General features: G+C 37.8%; 1 protein-coding gene across 1 annotated transcript; it reads left to right on the forward strand.

Annotated features, from left to right (window-relative positions):
• The first annotated feature begins 6,272 nt into the window (after positions 1-6,272).
• PTH (parathyroid hormone) lies at positions 6,273-21,608 on the forward strand. The gene is made up of 2 exons (XM_080404859.1): positions 6,273-15,193; positions 15,977-21,608. The coding sequence occupies exons 1-2, from the start codon at positions 15,075-15,077 to the stop codon at positions 16,248-16,250; spliced, it is 393 nt and encodes a 130-aa protein (XP_080260985.1). The 5' UTR covers positions 6,273-15,074; the 3' UTR covers positions 16,251-21,608.
• Positions 21,609-21,684: the final 76 nt, after the last annotated feature.

A 21,684-nucleotide genomic window follows, 5' to 3' on the forward strand; every position in this document is an offset into this window, starting at 1 on the left:
CCTTTTTTTAATTTAAACTTTCATGGTTTTGAATAAAACTTAAGTCCATTGATGACATCACTAAACTGACATCATATATCAAAATTTAATACAAAATTGACTTCACTGAGGGTAGGCTTCCTGTTGTGCATCCTTACCTTTACAATGGTAAAAGAACTGGTTTTGCTAATGAATGCCTAGTTGCCTCTCAGAACAGAAAGCTGGGAGCTAGGGAATTTGATCTATAGGCCAAATTCTCCTTTTGGGACCACTGGCACAAGTGAAGGGAGATTCCCTAGTGAGAACCTTAGGCTTGTAAGAGCAGTGGTCTCTGAGGAAACTTACATGAGGTTCAATGCTTGTGAAACTACAAATAAAAACCCCCAAAATCCTGGCAGTCTGGTTTCAAGACACTTAAGAAAACCTGATCTCTCTAATTTACACCGAAGGAAGTCACTGCCATTGAACCCTTGAAGGTGTTGTCAGAGCTCTTGGGTCAGAAAACAAAAATATTGAATACATGTATAAATAATCTGTATAATATACGGTAAATGAACAGAAAAGCATTATAAAGTGCTACTTCGCCTTGCTGCATGTGTGATTTAGACAGTATGATAAGTTCAAATTACACCTCCTCCCACATAATATTTTGTAGTTTTGATTTGTTTTTCTGGTTCTAAGAAAGATACCTGAAGAAATCAATTAGCTGTACAGATGTAATTATAACATGAGCCAAGTAAAATGCATGCTATGCAAAGAATGACCTTTGTGATACAACCATCTCAGCAGATCCACCCCTCATTACAAATACATGACTAATAGTATAGTTTTAATTATAATGGAACACTTATTGTTGAGATGCTGCAAATGCACCAGATTTTCAAAAGCTTTTGTGTTTGAATGTTTTGCAGTGCTTGCTGGAACCCCTTGAGAGGCAAAAATTTTCTGTGAAACTTGGCAAAGCCAACTTGTAGCCAAAATATTGCATGATAAAAATATAAAATGAGGTAAAACACATTGATTTAAAAAAAATGCACAAGTTTTCTTTCTTTTCAGATAAATAGTTTTCCAGTAACTGGCTTCTTTTTCTGATGAAAACAGAAAGTGAGGGGACAAAATCCTTGTGGGAAACTCATGCTCCAGTGGATGATATCTCTTGACATGAGATATTCTTAGGAATACAAAGATTACTGAATCAGGTCATACTCCTGTTTGTCTTCTTTATCTACTTTATTAGCATATTCAAATAATTTTGAGAGAGAAGTGAAGCTGGATCTTCTTTATTTATTTTGGTTAATCTTTCCGGTTTTTGTTATTCCATTTTAATTCTTAGGGCAACCCATGTACCTAAATAAAGCTTACTATCATATAAGACACCATATGACCCCCAAGAGCCTTTTCCAAAGACTGATACAACTGGTTCACTGTCCTCCAGAACAGAGGCTATTTCTGCTGAATGCTTTGCTTAGTGTAAACAAAACTAAATACTGAAGATCCTTTAAGTACCTTACATAACTTATTTCTGTAATTACAATACCACTTTCCTTGCATATTAATGGCATTTGAGATGCCTAGTTCAGCTTCCTTTGTACAGCTAAATCTTCTTTATTTTCAGTCAACATCTCTTCATATATATCTTTAAATGAAACATCCTTTTTCCCCTCTTGCTTTTTATTTTGCATACAAAACTTCAATGTAACTACCTCAGCCTGGAATCCTTTTTTTTAAAAAAAAAAAAATTGCTGCAGAGATGTGGTGGAAACCATGATCTAACTTGTCTGCATGTCTTGCATATTTTTCCTTTCCTTTAATAAGCATGATCCTGGGAATTACAGGTCAATCAGCCTCACTTTTGTTCCTGTACAATCACAGCATGAGACTTGGGAGCCATTTCTGGGCACATAAGGAGAAAAGTGACAGGGAATACCCATCATGGCATTGACTGGCCTGAAATGACTGTGAGATGAGAACAGGGGATATTGTCTGCTTTGAGTTTAGCAAAGCTTTTGACACAATCTTCCACTGTATTCTTGTACCAAGATGGGATTCAGTCTAGACAGATGGACTACTAGATGGGTGAAAACCTGCCTGGATCAGCAAGCCTAAAAAACAGTGGTTAATGGTTTGTACTTCACCCAGGGGCCAATTACAAGTGGAGTTCCTCAAGGGTCTACTCTGGGACCGATCTTTTTTCGTAACTTTATCAGTGACCCAGAGGATGAGAACAGAATGTGTCTTCTGCAAACCTGTGAGTGGCACCAGCCTCGGGGGGCGGTGTGTGTGTGTGCAGCTGACAGCTCAAAGACAGGCTTGCCATTCAGAAGGACATGGCATTAGATTAGAGGAATGGGCTTAAAGGAACCCCATCAAATTCAGTAGAGACAAATGCGAAGTCCTGCACCTGAGATGGGCTAATACCTTGCAATAGTAAAGGCTGGGGACTGACTGGCTACAGCAAACACTGCCAAAAAGGACCTCTGGGTCCTGGTGGACAGTGAGCTAAACATGATTCAGAAGTATGCCCTGGCAGCAATGAAGGCTAAGAGCATGCTGGGCTCTATCAACAGCAGCACAGCCAGCAGACTGGGAGAAGGGACCATCCCCTGTTACTCAGCACACTAGGCTGCACCTGGAATACTGTGTTCAGTTTTGGGGCCCCCACTAGAGAAAAGATGATCAAACTGAGCAAATCCAGCAAAGGACCACCACAATGGTGGGGGGCTTGAATCACGTGCCCTATGAAAAGGAGATTAGAAAAGCTTATTCAGCCTGGAAAAGGCTTAGGAGGGCCTAGTAACAGCCTTTCTGTACCTGAGAGGAGGTTGCCAAGAATACACAGAGCCAGGCTTTTTACCAAGGTGCATTGTGAGAGAATGAGAGACAATAGCCACAAATTGAAATATATGAGATTCTGACTAAGGAAAAAAAGGTTCCCCTTAAAGGCAATTAAACACTGAAACAGGTTTCCCAGAGAGCTTCTGAGATCTTTGTCTTTGCAGATTTTCAAGATCCAACTGGATAAAGCCCTGAGGAACTTGGTCTGAATTCATTGTTGACCCTGCTTTGAGCAGCCAGTTGAACTGCAGGATTGCTGAGCATCTAAATGATTCTGTGAAACAGGAGATAGTTTAAAACCTCTTCTTTTAAAAATGTTACATGGACAGTAGTCTTTTCTGAGTATTGAGAAATTTGAAAAGCCCTTTGTATTGTTTCATGGTCTGTACTAAAAAAAATAAAGATGCAAGATATTTCTTTGGAAATGCAAAATATTGATGTGATATCATCACCTGGGTACTCTAATGCTATTTACAATGCAGCCACAGAAGCTGAATGACTTGTTAACACCTGTGTTTCACCATCACGGAAGGACTAGGATGGAAGTAAATGCCTGTAACGAAGTATTTATCATACTTGTGCAGTGAGGTAACACAGAGAAGTGTTTTATTACATGGAAGTGGGATTGGCATCAGCAATAACAGCTGTCAGTACGAGGCTCCCCAGAAATCCAAAAAATGACAATAATTCCATTCGGTGTTCATATTTTTGCAAAGAGCTTTTACTTCATGCTTCAAAAGAGCAGAGCTATAAATTAAGCAGAACAATATGTATTCATATTTCTTCAGAAATATGGTACATAGTGTGCCATATGACTGATTATAAATTAGGAATAAAAACCCAGTAGAGAACCACAACAGAGATGAATAAAATAGTGAAGGCTGGTGGAAAGAAAGTAAGTATGTCTCTAGAGCACAAAACATAAGACACACATAGAGTGAAAATCTGGTAACATCCAAGAAGCCTCAAAAAAACAGTCTGCAGATTTTGTGTAATTCCTCTGTGAAGATCAATACAGGGAAGACAAGATCAGATTGCAGCCCTAGCAGAGTGGGAAATATGTCCCTCTTGCAGGTGTTAGATCACTTGTGGCAAAGAGCTTGTAAACATTACATAATTGAGCAGTATTAGACTCATAGCTCTGTGGTCTGCACTGCTGACTGGAATGAAGGACTTCACATACCAAGCAAGTTCAGCTTTTGGTCTCTGCAGCCATGTTACGCAGTGTGGACCACTTTTATGGGAAAGTATCTCCACTTAAACTCAGTGGTACAGGTTATACTTCCGATCATTCTAAGTAGATTTCAGCTTTGAGATTTGTGGACATAGTTTTTCCTATTTCTGTTTGCTCATCTGTAAAATGCACAAGGTAACTCTTCCCTCAAAGACTGTATGAGAATTACCATGAACAAGAGACCTGTTCAGGCCTTAGTGATAGTACAGGTCTAGAACACTCTTTCCTGAAAGGATATTATTCCTCTAAGTATATCCTTAATGTGATGAGGTCATATTTAAGCATGTGTGACTTCAGAACTGCCCATACGAATGCAATGTCTTCTGTTTACATTATTAGGCTGCTAGGCCACTGTAGCAGTGACATACATGATTGCTCAGCTTGAGAAGGCAGTAACAGACCATAAAATTGTATGCATTAAGGACTCCTGTGGTATTCTGTTTCCAGATACTTCCAATACACAGCTTCATACTTCAATACAGCCTTAGAGTGTCAGAGACTTAGCATTTGATCCAAGAATGGCATTTCCATTTACAATACACTGGGTCCAGATTTGTGTACAGTTGCTCCTTTAAGGATAGGTTTCAGAACTCCAGACTGAGACCTTTCCTTTAGTATACAGTGCTTCTTAAATACTACCATTTTCCAGAGGAAAAAACAATTCTCCAGCTTCTGTTGTAACCTTAAGTTCAAGGACAGTCTTGCAAATGTGCATGATTCATTTTGAATATTTGCTCCCCCTCATATAACTCAGCCATGTGCATTCAGCCTTGTGCGTCAAAAATATGCCCTTTTGAGCCTACCTAATTTAACTTTAGAATCAGTGTTACAGTCTGATATTTCAAATCTGCTCTTCTTTTTAAATGCACTTTATCTGCAGCCAAAGTCCAAATCCTCAGATGCTGAAAATTAACATTGCTCCTTTGAGTTAATACAACTATGTCAACCGAACAACTGTGAGTATTGACTGTAAGCTAGAGGGATGCTCTAATTTTACACTGGTGCGCAAAGAACCCAATTTGAAGAGTGAACGAGTATGTTTAGAGAACAGAGTTATGTAATTCATCTATTTTGGGGATTAGCCATTCCTGAAGTTCTGAAAAAGGTAACTGGGTTGGGCTATTTATAGAGTCTGTTCTTATAGTTACAGCACAGATGCTAGCATGGAACAAAAACAAACGGTTAGTTCAAGCCATCTCCTCTGTGCACCTTCATAAATTTATACTCTCACAAATGTTTATAGGCCTCTCAGAATAAAAGTGATTTGGGGGTCTAGGATGCTATTGTTGCCTCAGCATCTGTTTGCACATTAGTACGCCCTATTTCCTATTAGCTTTTGACAATGCCTTTGCTTTTCAGGCCATTTGTACTACAGAGAGATGCAGACTCCTTTTAAAGGAGTTTCCCAGTGCATGAGAGAGGAGAAGGGGCACTAATCTTGGGAAAATTCATGCAGTAATTGCCTAAATTATTCTGATGTTTCATTTCACAAGGCTCCAAGGAATGATGACTCAGAATCCTTCCTTTACATGATTCTAAGATGCATTGTAGGATCACTGTAAAACTACAAAGCCCTTTTTTACTGCTACAGGATGATGACTACAGAAGAGTTAATGGAACAATGCAATCCATACTCAGGAGTGTACAATCTTGAGGTTATGCAGAACTGTACAACTTACAGGAAGGGAAGAAACAGCTTGTAGCAGAATAGTGTAAGTTTGGGTTGCTTCTTACAGATTCTGCTTTTTTATATATAAATATTTGTCTATATACAGTCATTGTTATTTTTTCTTACATATTGAAAAACAGCTGTTTTGGTAGTGGACAGTAAGAAGAGGGCAAGAGAGACAAGAAGAGGAAATTTACCTGGAGAAAAGCTTGTTCCTAACAGGCATTATCACAGAAAAAAATCAAGTTAGGGACAGGATTCTATAGGGATGACCATTTTAAGGATTATGAAGCATGGAAAATGAAGTGACTTGCTTAGGCAGCATTGGTTAATTCTTACCTTCACTAACCTATTCTGTGAGATAGGGAGAGCACAATTTAAAACAAAGGATAGCAAAAAATGAGGGCAGAAATACAGGGTTATGTCCTTTACTACTCAGCATCCTATATTGCCATTTGTGCACAGTGCAAGCTAAGCAAATTTTTATTTGTTTGCATCCTAGCCCAAACTGCGTAGATTAAAATGAGTGTGCAGTGCACAGAAGTGGGAACATAGGCCTTTTACAAAAAGCCCAGAAAAATAAGATAGTCTGAATTTCATATGGAAGAAGAGACAGCCTAGGAATAGATCTCAGCAGAGTCTAAGCAGAGAACTGAAATTTAACAAGAAAAAATTTAAATTGAGATACTCTGCATAGCTTTGTGAGAGAGGAGAAATATGCATGTCAGGAAGATCTAAAGAGACACAGTGACTAGTATAGACTATGTAATTCACTGAAACTACCACTACAGTTAATAATGATGCTCTCCTCTATTGAAGACTGTAGTCAAAAAGGCCAGAGTGATGTTCTATAAAGCCAAACTCCAATTGTTTCTTCTTTTGAATCTCACTGGCTCAACAGCGGGACTGAAATGTAGAGAAACAAAGAAACAAAAAGCAAATAACTGTTAAGCCCTGAGACCCATGATCTTACCATAAAGTGTATTTTCTCATAGACCACATTGTCAAATCTAACCGAGAAAAGACTGAAGTAAAAAGCAGAACAGGAAGTGACTGATGCTCAAAATGCATATAAGGTGTTAGACTTCTTGATGAAGTAGATTATGAGAATTCCTATAAGAATTTCATGTTAGTACTGACATTTCAGGGAGGTCTAAAAAGAAAAATTAGTTTTGCGAAAATTACTGATCAATATAGAAGGATTAAAAAATATACCTATAATGCAAATAAAATGCATGTATTTAAAATGTCTTGACTTCTGTAAATGAAAATTATTAATTCAAGAACTTGATTATGACAACTATTAATAATCTGGCTAATAATTTAGAGAAAAGGATTGAGTAAACAAAGCAGGGAAAATACAGGAAAAGTATTATCACTTCAGAAACAGTATAAATATATGTACAAGTGTATTAAGATAATATATTGATGATACTTCAGGTTGAAATATTTAACTACTGAGTTAATATTCAATGTCTTGTTCCTAGAAGTTTTCATTTAAAGGACTTTATTTCTGGGACAAGATCTTTAATCCATAACTTAAAACATTTTATTTGTTATAATAAAAACTTTGTATAAAATAAAACACATTTTTCATCCTTAGTAGCAGCATTATTAAAGGGTCTTCATCTTCTTGCATGTTTGCATAGCACCTAGCACGGTATTTTCTTTCAAAACCCAAACAAACCAATGAACTTTGCCAGTTCTCTCTGTTTTCAAGTTTTTCAGCTGACTATGTGCTAAGATTTTTTTCAGGACATGCACTGGATTAAAGGAAAGGTCTGAAATGTCATTATTCATTTGTAAATTGTACTCGTCATTCCATGAGATTTCATCAAGCTCCAGATTACTTACTTGGATGCTATCTGCTCATCTGCAGTGACTGCAAAAAATATGGGAATATGAACTTGAAATGTCTTTTCAGTAGAAAGGATAGAAAAATATGTGGCTACCTGCATAAAAATGCAGACCTTCGTTGTTCCATCCTGTATCATCCTGAGTTTTCAAGGTTATTTTATGCAGAGCTAGCACATTCATTCTTAAAACAGGTTTGTTAGGTCAAACCTGATACCTGTAGATATCTTCTGCTCCCTACCTCCCAATTTCAGGATCAAGTGGACACTAATATTTAATTACTCAAACCTTTTTTAGTAGATGCCTTAATTGCTTTTAAAATTACGATTTTTCACAATGTGCATGTATGTGCCTGTGTGAGCAGAAATATGCTGAAGAGAGGGTTCCTGAATCCTGAAGTCTTGATTACTCAAACCATTTTTAGTAGATGCCTTAATTGCTTTTAAAATTATGATTTTCTACAATGTGCATGTATGTGCCTGTGTGAGCAGAAATATGCTGAAGAGAGGGTTCCTGAATCCTGAAGTCTTGAGTGAGGTGCTTCAGACTGGAAAAGGCGTAGGCATGGATTGTAGGCTCACCCCTGTTTTAATGTTACATGTATTTCCCTCTGAGATAACTTATACTCTCAAAATTGGTATCCTTGTGTGGCTTGTCAGGGATGCCATGTCGGTTTCAAGGATGAGAAAAATCAGCATGAGCCCCTCATCAGAGCTCCAACCACATTGCATGTCATTAAAAGGGAACTCAAGCCCGCACAAAGTATTTAGAGCTAGTAATAGCTCAATAAACACTCTGGCCTATATATGTGTGCATATATGGTATTGATCCCAAAAATCTGATGATCCAAGAGCAGTTTTGAGTACTGTGCCAGCTTCCTACCTACTGGAAAATGTTATAAAGTACTGTATCATTCATTATAGCAAGGAATTCAGCAAAGCATTGACAGCACAGCATTTCAGTGTTACGAAGGCTGATATCCCACTAAGTAACTACTGACTGTAAAATAATTCATCAGAGCATTTAAATCCAGAGCAAAACCTATACTTGCACACATGATTCTATAAATACTTGCATATTTAGTTTACAATTCACTAACAGTACTTTAAAAATGTGCCAATATGTATGTTTCAAAACCACAGATTCTTATTGTTCATGATGCACAATAACATTTTCGTTACTGACCACTGAACTATGTCTCTGTAGAGACTAAGAGGTACCTCATCTTCATAACTTTCCTTAACACACATTTTAACATTCCTCCAGGCTGCTCTGGGCTGCCTCATCAAGCTTCAGCTTCTTCTCATGAGAGAGAGATGAGGTAAGCAGGGGTCTCCATTTAGGCTTCGAAACAGCCATGTAATGCTATGTGAAATGCTATGCAGCCATGGTATAGGGTGGCATGCTGAGAGCAAACACTCATACATCCATGATCATATCATCAAAGCCTGGCGTGTCCATGATAGGTCAATAGAGAAATTTATCCATGATAAATTGGATAGCTCTATTAGACACCATGGCTAAAGTGCATTGAGATCAAAATGGGGTGTCCATTCAGACACTGTGTATGTTTCACTTAATCAGTGAAAACTCTACAAATTATCTGGATCACTATCAACATTACAGTGGCCATTTATCTCCCTAGGTAAGCACAGGTACTTAAAGTCTGGTGACTGTGGCTGGAATCTACCAGCTTCTGTTTTCTCTCTTATCTTTTTCTCAGTTGTGCTTGTATTTAATTTGTCTTTGCCTGAATGTCCATAACCTAGAAACAAATACCATCAGTATATGCTTTCCTCAGAAAGAAATCAGGGAGATTCAGGAACATTGTGGTTTTCAGATGAAAGATTTTGTGCAACTGGAGAAAAAATATACTGGCAAGCAATTATTTCTAAATTCATATTTGCCAGTAGCTGCTAAAAACACATTGTGTGAAGCAGATTGGACACAAATTAAAACTGTGACAGGCCATCTTTTGATTTTCACATAAGTCTCTGTGCTGTTTTTTCTCTAATTGGAAACTGGCATGCAGTCGAAGTTTCATCTAGCTGCAAGAACCCAAAACCCACCTGAAGATGCCCAACATTGCTTACATAAATTACCAAACACACTGCTGTGGTATTTGAAAAGCCACAAATCTTGTCAATCAAATGAAGTTCTGAAGAGTTTAGTGACTGTCACTTTGGCTCTTCATTGTGTCAAGACAGAAGCATTCCTTCGACACATTTAGAAAGGTTGCCTCACCAATCATCCAGTGTGTCACCAATTACTTTGTTTCCTTGCTCTATTCTCTTAGCCATAGTGGCAGTTAAAAAGCATTTTATCTGGAACTACCCACTGGAACACACAAAGTTGACAAAACCTGCTTTTGTACATAGCACAGGAATAACCTGACTGCAGTATTTAAGCCTTAAATCTAGAGGATGAAGAATTCTGTAGGAATATTAATACACCAGGTTCCATTTGTGAAAATATGCTTTAGTCACTTAAGAGTATAATTCTAGAACACTTTGTCCTTTAGCCATATTCAGTAATGTACCTCAGGATGTGTTTAATTTCAAGATGCATATAGTATTTTTCCCTGACAAAATGAATAGAATATATGAAGTAGATTATACAGAATTCAGAAGTTTTAGAATATGACAGTTGTTCTCCTACCTAGCTGTAAAGTCTGTCTAATTGCTTTCTGCTTGTTTTCAACCCTGGAGTCTGATTACATCCAATGGCACAAATTCAACGTTAAGTCGCACACCACCTGCAAACAAAGCAACACAGAGATTTTTTCATGCACAGTTGTTTTCAAGTATCTGTACAATCTATAAGGGAAGGTCAGGGAAAGGTAGTTATGTGACTGATCAAGAAGAAGTCTTGTCAGAGGAAAAGGCTGTGGTCAGCTCTTCCCTCCCATACTGTCATTCCAACATCTTCAGTTCTTCAGTCCTCTCCCTCATTTTCAGTAATGCCATGCCCTTGTTTGATGACTGTAAAGCCTCATGGCACAAAGAAGCCATTACTGTAATAAACTCTGGAGTATATAGCCATATTTTCTCATTTCCAGTATAACATTCTATGGGTTTAGATGATGATAGAAGAGAACACTCAGTTCACACTTAGATCTAGTCTGAGACAGTTTGCTGCCATACATGAATAAATAATCACAAATTTGAACTACAATGTTCTAAGCATTATTGTATTTCAGCCTAAGCCTCAGAAGTTACCCGCTCTCACTTCTTTCTCTTCCAAAGGAAAAAAAAATTCAGTATTGATAGTGCAACATATGCACCAATAGTTTGCAATCAATTTCTGAATCGGTTGCCTTTGTCTGGCAGACACCCGAAACATTTAATGCTTTATAGTTTCTTGACTGCTCTATTCAGCTGTGCCCACTGTCTCATGCATTGGCTCATTCATAGTCTGCTGTGTTCAGAATACAAAGGAGATTCAGATTCCACTGTGTTTTCCCTCCTCTTATCCCAAAAGAAGCAAAAAATTTCTCCTGTAGATCAGTCCTCATTTGTAGGCAGTTGACATGTATCCTCACTAGTAGAAGGTAATTTCCTAAGAAACTTGGGGCATTTTCACCCATATTTTACCATTGTATTTATACACTTAGCCTTATACCTGCAAAAGATCATGAAATGCCTTTTCATTGAGGAGACAGTATTTGATTTTCTTTCTGTCATAAGAGTTTATCTACCTCTTTTTTACTGTATTGTCTGTAAATGTGGGTAATCTTAAGCCTCCTACTAAACAGAATTTCTGCAGGTGTAACCCTGATTTACTGGGTTGGACTTTTCTGTTAATTAGTGCCCAAAAGAGATCTGAATTTTTTAAAGAGATGCTTAAGAAAGAAAAATTTGAATCTGAATGTGAACCTCCATCTTCCTGAAACATTAAAAGAGCTCAATACCATTTTCAGCTAGCTCATCATTACACAGTGGATATGCTGTATCCACACAAAAATATACACAATTAGAGTATTTTGTAAAAGAACTACATTCACTTAGGCTATTATCTGTCATTCCCACATTTGAGACGCTAAGTTTAGATGTAGAGGACATGGGATAAGCTATTAGCAGCTGTATTTTCAAGTAATCTAACTTCTGGATATCAGGGGCAATAATCCAAACCAAGTAAGTTATTTTTTCTACATAAACAGATAAAGCTATGCCAATTTTGAACTGCAATTTAAAGTTTCATTAATTACCATCACAAGCTCTGGTTATTCACAAATAGTGGGGTTTATATTTCATATTTTTATTATTTTTGTATCTTCACTCATCTGAGGCAAACAGTGCAATTCTAATTTGTCTTGTGTATTTTTTCACATGTGAATATTTCTAAAGCATCAAGTTTAGTCATCTTTGTTTGAGATTTTAGGTACAACCTATCGAGTACCTTTGAATAAAAATGACAGTGAATAAAAATGACAGACATCCTATTTCAGAGTTGTTTTAAAGACTAGGTAAGCAGCAAATAAGCCAACTAAAATTACATCTTGTTTAAGCATATCTGCACTAACATACTATAAGCTGTCCAAAGTTAATCAAGTATTTTCATTTACAACATCATACTCTGGTGTTTTCTCAGTCCCACTTTTATTCAGAACTCCAGCCTGGGATCTCTTCCAGATTTACGTTTGTGTTGTAAGGGATACAGCTGTAACTAAAAGAATAACATTGGCAACTGAAGTCTGCCGACACACATTTTGTAATTGTTACTAATGGTTTATTGCCTGTTTTCACTATCAGTTGCAGCCAGTTTCTATGAAAGTATGATTTTTTTGTGTATGGACACTAAATTTTCTAACGCTTGTCCTTTAGTTAAGTCGTTGCTGTTATATGCTAGAGGTTCCGTATGAATGCCAGGCCTCTGTAAAAATACTGTCTTGAGGCTTTGTGTTAAAGGTTTTGTGAGTTTGTTATGGTAAAATCTAAAAACCTGAGCCTTTCATTATCAACTGTGTAGAAATTTTTCAAATCCTTTCCTGGTATGCCATGTCCATTGTGCACTTTTAGTCACTACAGCCTTCATGTTACTAACCCTAGTAGTCACATCTGCAATAGAAATCTCTGAACAAAACATATCATCCCCATAAACCCATTTGTGTAGGTGGAAAGATAGTGACAACCGACAATATAATGTTGGATGCCATCTCTACCTTGTTTCCTTGAACTTGTTTAAGTGGACTATTTCTTTATTTTTCAGGTTACTATTTACTGAGGGAACCATCAGATCTCTTTAAAGCTTTGTGGATTTTCTGGTTCTTCCTTTCCTTTCCCCATGAGAATACCATCTATGTAAATCAATATTATAAAATATCTTTTTTACCTTTTTGTGAAATACAAGAGGTATATAGCATAACTGAAAAAACAGTCATGGTAAAAGCAGTAATAGCTTCCAAATGGTGTGTTAAAATGTGCAGATGTAAACTTTTTTTTTTCCTGGAGAAATATGCTGGAACTCAGAAAAAGCAACTAATGTAGGAAAAATACCTTGCAGCTAAAAATAATCTTTCTTCATACATATGGGAAAGTATTGCTGATTTACACATTTCACTTCTTAGAATGTAGGCAAAGGGTTCTATATTTCTTTTCTAAAATTTATAAAGTACTAATTCATATTGCAGCCTCTTCAAATGCCTCCATTTTATCTAGTGCATTTGAGAGATTCAGGGATATTAATAGGTATAGGTATAATGGAACAGGGAGAGTCTAACACTGTATTTTAACAACTTTTCAGTACCATCAGTTTCTCATTAAAACCACAATCCTCTATCATCTTCTGGTTTCTGCTCCTCTCCAGTATATTCTTTCACAAAGAAACCTAGTATCTGACCTGAAGTGACAATTCTTATTTCCCACAGGTATTACAGAAGTCAACTTTTCAATATTTTGTTTTAATTTTGCATTTGTAGATGACTAACCTCACTGTCTAATGTAAGTTTTACCTGCCTGCATTTAACAACACAAAGTTTTCTTTGCAAATCCTTCCAACAGCTTCAGAGATCATGTTATCTTGCACACAAATCTATGAGTAATAGGGAATCTGAATTTAAAAGTCAAACTTCTTCACAGCTACCCAGGATACTTAATTTTTTGCTGAGACCTTTCTTTTCCCTGTAAATGCCAAATTAACAAAAGCATCCGAGGGTGGGTACATGAGGGTCAGGAGGGTGTGTGTTGAGAGTGACATCAACTGAGACAATAAAAGGGCTTCTAAGTTACTTAGAAGCTCTATTTTAAAGTTACATTTAAGGGGTCCACTAAACCAATTCAGTAGTCTTTAAATATACTTGACATCAAGAGACAGTCATCTGCCGACATACCCAAACCAGAAATCTGTTTAAGACACGATCTGGTAAGTATATTCTATTTTACTTCCAAGTGCTCTAGAAGACTTATTTAGAAAATTCTACCATTGATTCTTTATTAATTTTTATATTAGCTTTTTTTCAGACAGTATTTAAAAAAAAGTTAATATTAGTGAGATCAAACTGGTTTATTATCTGAATCAAATTTGTGAAATGAAAAAATCTGAGACAGTGAGTTAGAAATATCTTGAATCTAAGTCCTGAATTTATAATATTGGGTTAGATGGACTGCTAGGACCACATTCATACTATCATGTAAGATACCATGTAATAAATGCTTTTCTGACCTAGAGTAAAGCTGCAGAAAATAATTGCAAAAATGACATGGTGGAGTTCTATATTTATATTTCTTATATATTTACATTTCTTAAGTTTCAGTTACTCTGTATCAAATGTCTTCAGTTATAACAAAAAGATGCCTTTTCAGGCTGCCAATAGTGAAAACCCAAGCTGGAAACTGATATTTGGACGGTGTCATTACTGCCTGTTGTAGTATCACCAATAATAAATATTTTTCAAATATATCGAAGTGGCAGTTTTGCTGATGATGCACAAAGCAGAGTGGAATTCATACTGGCAATGCAGGTTTATCACTGAAAAGATGAGGGGCTCAGTTCTGATTTCTTTTATGCAATTAAAGGGGAATGACATAACTGAGTAGACTTATGCCTCTATGCAAAATTGCCAAGGAAAGTGTCAACCTCTTCATTCTAAAGGATATACAAAAGAAGTAGAAAAAAGAACAAAACTGTCAGCTTCCATAGCTATATAAAAGTATTTCAACATACTTGGAGCATATAAAGTAGATGATGATGACAATAATAATAATGATAATAATAATGATGGAAGAACATGGTGTTTTTCTCCCAATTATCCAACAGATGGGCACCTATACAGTGATGATGATGCAGGGCAACTAAGGCTGACAAAAGTCTGTAGACTTGCCTGTGAAGTAACATTAAGTTGCTCACAAAATTAGTATTAGAACTAAATCCTTCATTTGCATTCCTTGCTCTAACCCATTTCACAAACTCAAAATTTTTCAAAATCACTTTTCTGATGTCTGTCTTCAACTTTTTTCTAAACTAATTTTCTTTGGAATTAACAGAAATTACTTGAAATACAGATTTATGCCTGTATTCATTTCTATCTTTATAGACAAAATGACCTCTATAAAAAATCTGGCCAGGACTGCAATCATTTTATATGCCATATGCTTTTTTACAAACTCTGATGGAAGACCGATGATGTAAGTACATTTTTATACACTTCCAAAGTTTGGAGGATGACTTTAGCTGTTCTTGAGAATATGACTGGTTTGTCTGTACCTAAGTTATGTGTATGAGAGTTTTTCTGTCTCTGCTTTTGAAGACTTTGGCCAAGCTGGCCAAATTCTGTCCTCTAGATACAGCTGTAGAGATCTCAAATACTCTGTGTTCTTACACATTTTTGGAAAATAGGCAGCTGAGTAGAGGATGAAAAATCAGGTAAGTGTTCTCTTAGGAATATCATTGGGTAAACTGCATCTCTTATTAGACGCTTAGCGGGGGGTCTACACAGGATAACATCTTTTTTACCATGCGAGAATCTAGCTGGAACTCAGATAACATCAATCAGCACTGAGACACAAATCCACAGGAAATCATGCTTCCTTGGCTCTAGTGTTCACGGAAAACTACCACTGCATAAATACTATAGTTCTATTAATAAATTTCCTATTATCATATAAGCCCCAAGTTCATCTACAAAAGCCAAAATAAATGATGAATATATAGTCAAACAATACAGTTATAAAACTGGACTACCCATTTTTCATGCCTTCTCACTAACATATCCATTATTAACAAAAATCACCATCCAACCTCCATCTCTTCTCCGGATGTCATTCTATCCCTTACAAATTAGAAAGTTATGTTCTGCAGCTCTGTATTGTGATACCTCACGAAAGTTCCCAAATCTGGGTTTCTGAGTGAAGATCTAGAATTCAAGAAGGGCCATTATTTGTCTCTTTCTTTGCTTTTCTTTCATGCAGGAAAAGATCAGTGAGTGAGATGCAATTAATGCATAATCTTGGAGAGCATCGACACACGGTGGAGAGACAGGACTGGCTTCAGATGAAACTGCAGGATGTGCACAGCGCCCTTGAGGATGCTAGGACCCAGAGGCCTCGAAACAAGGATGATATTGTCCTGGGTGAGATAAGAAGTCGGAGGCTGCTCCCTGAGCATTTGCAGGCAGCAATGCAGAAGAAATCCATCGATCTGGGCAAAGCTTACATGGATGTACTCTTTAAAACAAAGCCATAGTGAAAAAAACAGAGCATTGTGTCTGTCCAAGTAAGCATGTGTCTGTATATCATTGATCAAGTAGGGCATTTTATTATTATTTATTCAAACTGCAATAAGGATTAAAGGCTGCACACAAGATTGCAAGATTGTAGTCCTATTGAGTTAGACACTTCACAACCAAATAATAAATGATAAAATGCATTTACAGTCCACCTGTGGCCATTGCTGCTAATTTCTGCTGATTAACTTTTAAACAGCTAAAGTATCTTAGAAATTTCCAGCATAAAAAAAAAAAACAAAACAAAACAGTAAGAAAGTTGAAAAATCATTTAAGACCAGTTCTACTACTTTTACATAGACAGCAGTTGTAGTAATCACTAGTTCTGCTTGCACTGTTAACCAAAAATGACTAAATGCAGTAGAACTTGTCTCCAGAGTAAGGCACCATTTTGCCTAGGGCTAAATTTTGTTCAACTTTGTACTAATGAAAATATGTAAACTTAAATCCACATTTATTTTCAGAAGAAGGCCTAAAATCAGATGAACATTTATTACATAGCAAAAGCTGCATGATATTAATTTAGGATTAGAAAGTGCAATCAAAAAATTAAAGGCAAAAAAAAAAAAAAAGACAAAAAATTAAAGGCAAAGCTTAATCTTAAAGTACAATAGGATAAAATAAAAAAACCCACAACCGTATGAAATAGAAAAATGAAATTTTGCAAAATACTGAAATGAAGGGAAAATTTAATTACCTTCCCCTCCTCCAATAGATGATAACCTATAATCAACTGCAGAAAGCTTGGGAGCAGAGATGGTAGCACTTATCAAAACAGGGCCCTAACTATAACACTGGGAAATGATTCTATACAAGGCAATTATAACTGAAACAAAAATCTTGCAATATATATTTTTTGTCCCTCATTTTCTCTGTAAACTGTCTATCTCTGAATTTCTGCATGTTGTGTTAGGCCTCATGTGTAAGTATTTTTTATTTGTGAGAGTAGTGGCTCTCATAAATAAAATTACTCCTTTTCACATGCACTTTTTTGTAGAATTGGGATCTCACTTTCAGATCCTCAAAATAAGAACATGCAGAAATCAACCTGGGAGAGGAACCATTAGCTGTAATACATTTAAAGTCTAAGCAGGACTCAAAAAAAATCAGACATAATATGATGGGGAAAAAAAGGAATTATGATAATAATTTTTAAAAGCAGCAAATTAAAATTATTATGAATGGTATATGCACATATGTGCTTAAAACCCTCAATCATTTCTGACTAATAAGAAAGTTTTCTCAGTAGGAATAATGGTGGTTGCCCTCAAATTTGCCATTATATGAGCTCAAATCTAGATGAATTGCTGCTCTAAGCCGAAGTGTCTCAATGTATGTTCCCGTATCACTTCTTATTTGTTTGTTTGATGTCTAGCTTACTTTGGGGAACCTAGCAAAAAACTTATAAATCATTGCAAATATAAACTCAATCTGCTGAAGGCTAGAAAGGTACTTGTAACTAGTGAACTGTAGTTCATGATCTGGGCTATACTTTCAGTAATGTAAAGGCTCTGATGCTGCAAGCAGGTGGTATGTCTGTGCACATCGGTGCACCCCACACACAGGCAGGGGTTCCATGCCACTTGCCTATTTGTAGAATCAAGGCCTTAAAGAGCACTTTCTATTTATTCTTTTAACAGACCTCTGAGCTAATTTAAATAAAATTGCATTTTTTAACTATGTCTCACTTATGTATTACTAAATAAAGTGGACCAAAAGCTCTTGGACATTCTTTTAAAGCATAACAACTGGCTGACCTGTACAATTTAGCATTTGGGGCAAGATTTTTAAGTATTACATCAATATAAATACAAAAATCATGAAAGCATTTTTTCCTTTGTTATTTCCTGTGCACAAAATTATATTGATTGTTAAACAAAAGGTGTTTACCTAGGACAAAGCTATTTATGTACCCTTACAATAATGACACATGCAGAAACTATATAATCTTCAAATGCCAAATTCAGAAACTGTTTCATTTTGATCTAAACAAATAATATTATTTTCTAAACAACTTGTTCTTCCTAAACTTCAGTTACCCAGTAGATGAAAGATGCTTACACAAATATTTAAACTTTCTGTACATTTCAAAAAATACTTGTTGCTTATAAAGGGCTTCAGGTTTGGAGAGGTGATGCACCACTGACCATTATTTAGCTAGAAACATGGCCACAGCCAAACTATGCTTAGCATTGTCTCGTTTATGGCTGAAGTCATGTTTGCTTTGCCCACATACAGTATGACTCTTCAGAAAGGCTAAAACCAGCACAGTGGCAGGTGAATTAGTGCTAGCTAATGCCCATTAGAAAAAAGAACTAATTTGAATTCTAATACTTAGTAATGGCAATTATCTAGAAAACAGACTTGTTATGGCTTTTCAGCTCAAACTTCTGATCAGTGTAGCAGCAGTCAAAAGAGAAAAATATTCAGAGTGGGGCAGAGAATGTTGCAAAAAATATTTTAATACCATGATACATTGCAAAGATTCATCTTCACCTGGACTAATGTGTAATTTTCGTCATCTTGCTTTCATACATGAAGAGGACTAGGAAAATGATGGTGAAAAATAATAGGGCCACCGAAACACCTACGTATGATAATAAATGGTGACAACAGCAGTCAGAAAAGAAATAAATAAAAAGAGGCATGATAAAGATATGACGAATTAACAGTACAGAGAGATAAATGGTATTGCCCATCTATCTTTCTAAGAAAAAAAAAAAGAGAAGTGGAAAATTGAGCTTGCACATGGATGAATGTGGAGTTTTTAGCTAGCATGAGCCAAAATTTCATCTCCAGCCAATGGTCACTGAAGGAGACAGTGGCATGGCATGACTCTTGGGGATGCTTGTGTTGTTTTCCCACGCATGCACTGGAACATGCCATAAGTCTATGCCAGGGTGTGTACTTGCATATAAACAATGTAAATACTAAGTGAGCCCGCACTTCACAACACTCAGATATGCACGCGACTGCCAGATTCATGTGACTTCCTATGTCCCCTGTTATAGTGAGATTCAGTTAGAAAAGTATTAGGTCCACATCTCTTCACATCCACAGGATCAGCCTTCCAAAGATAGGGTCTTTGGAAGTCTTCCTCTTGAAGGCCTCTGTCCTCCCTGAGGAACGTGGTTTCTATGCACATACTTCCTTTCAAGGCAGAAAACCTTGCTTTATGATCTGACGTGGGCTTTTTGCCAAGACCTGTGTCCTCGAAGACTTAACCTGTGCAGATGGGTATCTACTGTACACACCTGGTTTTTATAAAATTTTTAGTGAAATGAAATATAATTGTATCTTTCACTCATGACTCATTGAAACAAAAAGCACTAATATCAATATCCACCCTTATGGGAAGTAAAACAGTCGCATGTGAAAGAAACCCAAATCCATAAAAAATTAACAAAGCCAAAATCACAAGGACTCTAATAAAAACTAGATAAATTGTAAGTAAAACCTACTGCTGGTGATTTAGCTGCTAGTGATTTGGCTTTCTTAGCTGCTTCTCAGTTTTTCTGCTGTAAATAATACTGCTGTTTAATATTGCTCAGCTCACTGTTAAACGGCAGGTAACATCTGACTCCTCCCCTAGTTAGCACATTCTAACAGCTTTTGTGCAAGTTGCTTGGCCGTCACTGTTCTACGGGTGGATTTCTAGAACTGTGTAGTTTATCTCTGTGGCTATTGTTAAAGGATGGAAAAGACAATTAATTTAACAGATTCATGTTTTGCTGTATATTGTAGCAAAGCTTCTGTCTTTTATGGGGCACTCTGGTATAGCAAAGGCAAAAATCTTTGCTCTCTTGCCCCTCTTTCCCTCCTCTCCTTACTGTACATAAGGTGTATAACTTGTCTAATATTTCCTGCCTGAAGCAGTCAGATCTGCTAATGCATCAGGCAAGTACAGATGTGTACATTCACTTAATCTGCAGTTTAATGCTTAGGTGCCCCTGAAAGGGTAAGGTGCTCTGTAAGATATAGAAGAAGCACACAAGAGGCATTTGCTGTCTCTGAAACCTGACAGTAAATTTGTCGGTTTCCTGCACCAGAGGTTAAATCACAACCCCTGCTCAAGGTGAATACACTCACCAGCAGGATATCAATTCACGTTGCCTCTTACCTGCATGTTTTCCCTGGGAAGTTTGGCCCAAGAGTGGCTTAGAAATGACATTTTATGAGACTCTGAGAAGACCCCATACATGGTGGTTGATCTTCACAGTGGGGCTGCCCCAAAATATCCACTGTGCAACCCGACTGGCTCCCCAGAGTGCACAAGGGAGAACAGATAAACATTCAAAGGTTTGGGCAGAGATTTGCTCCTTCTATTCCTCCTCCCAAACTGTCTGCCAATTCAAATTTGCTTCCATATACTTATTGTCTAGAGTCCTACAGTCCTTTCACCTGATACAGAAGTCAAGCTCTGCTTGTATTTAATAATGATGTTATAGAGAATATCTTAGAAAAAAAAAGAGACAAATGTTGTCTTTAGATATGAATACAGTTGGGTCTTGGTATTGGCTTATTCTGCCTCTGCGAGGAGTGCAAAGGGCTTAGTGTCACCTCAACAACTGTGACACTTCAGTACACTGAAGTTGCTTACAGTGTGGGACATGATAATTCTGCTAGGGTATTATGGAATGAAAGCCACATCTGCTAACTGTATTTTTAGATAGGCTGCAAGGTTACACAGACTCTATGTAACCTATAGGGCCGGACAGGCCTAAAAATTATTGTTGTAATGTAAGTCAGGAACGGGTTTTAGGATGAAGGCTGAGACAAAAGAGATGTCAGCTCGTCTAGCTGAACTGCATTATAGGCTCCTTTGGTTTTATTTTTTTCTGTGCCAGGCAGGGACAGACAGACGATGGTGCCAGAGTACCACGGGGTTGGAGTGAGGTCCGGGTGCTCGGTACGTGCCGCCGTGCAGAACCAGTAACGGTGGCTCCTCACGACACCCGTGTGCAGGCACCGACGAGCCCCGGCACAACGGCAGCCGCCCAGTTACCGCCCCCCCGTGCATCGCTGCAGGGGAAAGCGTGGCTCACCCGTCTCATCTCTCCTCACCGTCTTCCCGCGGCCGCAGGCGGGAGACGAGGAGCGGCTCTTCCCGCCGGCGGGCGGCGCTCGCTCTCCGGCACCGCCTCACCGCCACCGCCTCACCGGCCCGCGGGCCGGCAGCCTCCACATTCGGCGGGGCCCCGCTTGTTCGGCCGCACACCCTGCTGCGGCGCCCTGGCGGAATCGCGGTACGGGCCCCGGAGAGGCAGCGGCCCCTCGGGCAGCCCCGGGCTCGGCCCGCCGCCGCCCCACAGACACCGCAGCGCCCGCCGCCTCACAGCGCCGGCCCGCCCCTAGCAACGGCGTCGCCTCGCCCCGCCCCCTGCTCCTCAAGTC

This window comes from Falco punctatus, assembly GCF_963210335.1.
Source record: "Falco punctatus genome assembly, chromosome: 10".
NCBI classification, from domain to species: domain Eukaryota; kingdom Metazoa; phylum Chordata; class Aves; order Falconiformes; family Falconidae; genus Falco; species Falco punctatus.

Bases quoted from the DNA above. Each gene is read 5' to 3' on its own strand.
- PTH (XM_080404859.1), top strand. From the start codon at position 15,075: ATGCCTGTATTCATTTCTATCTTTATAGACAAAATGACCTCTATAAAA. The intron at 15,194-15,976 runs GTAAGTACATTT...TCTTTCATGCAG, and splicing joins TCTGATGGAAGACCGATGAT to GAAAAGATCAGTGAGTGAGA.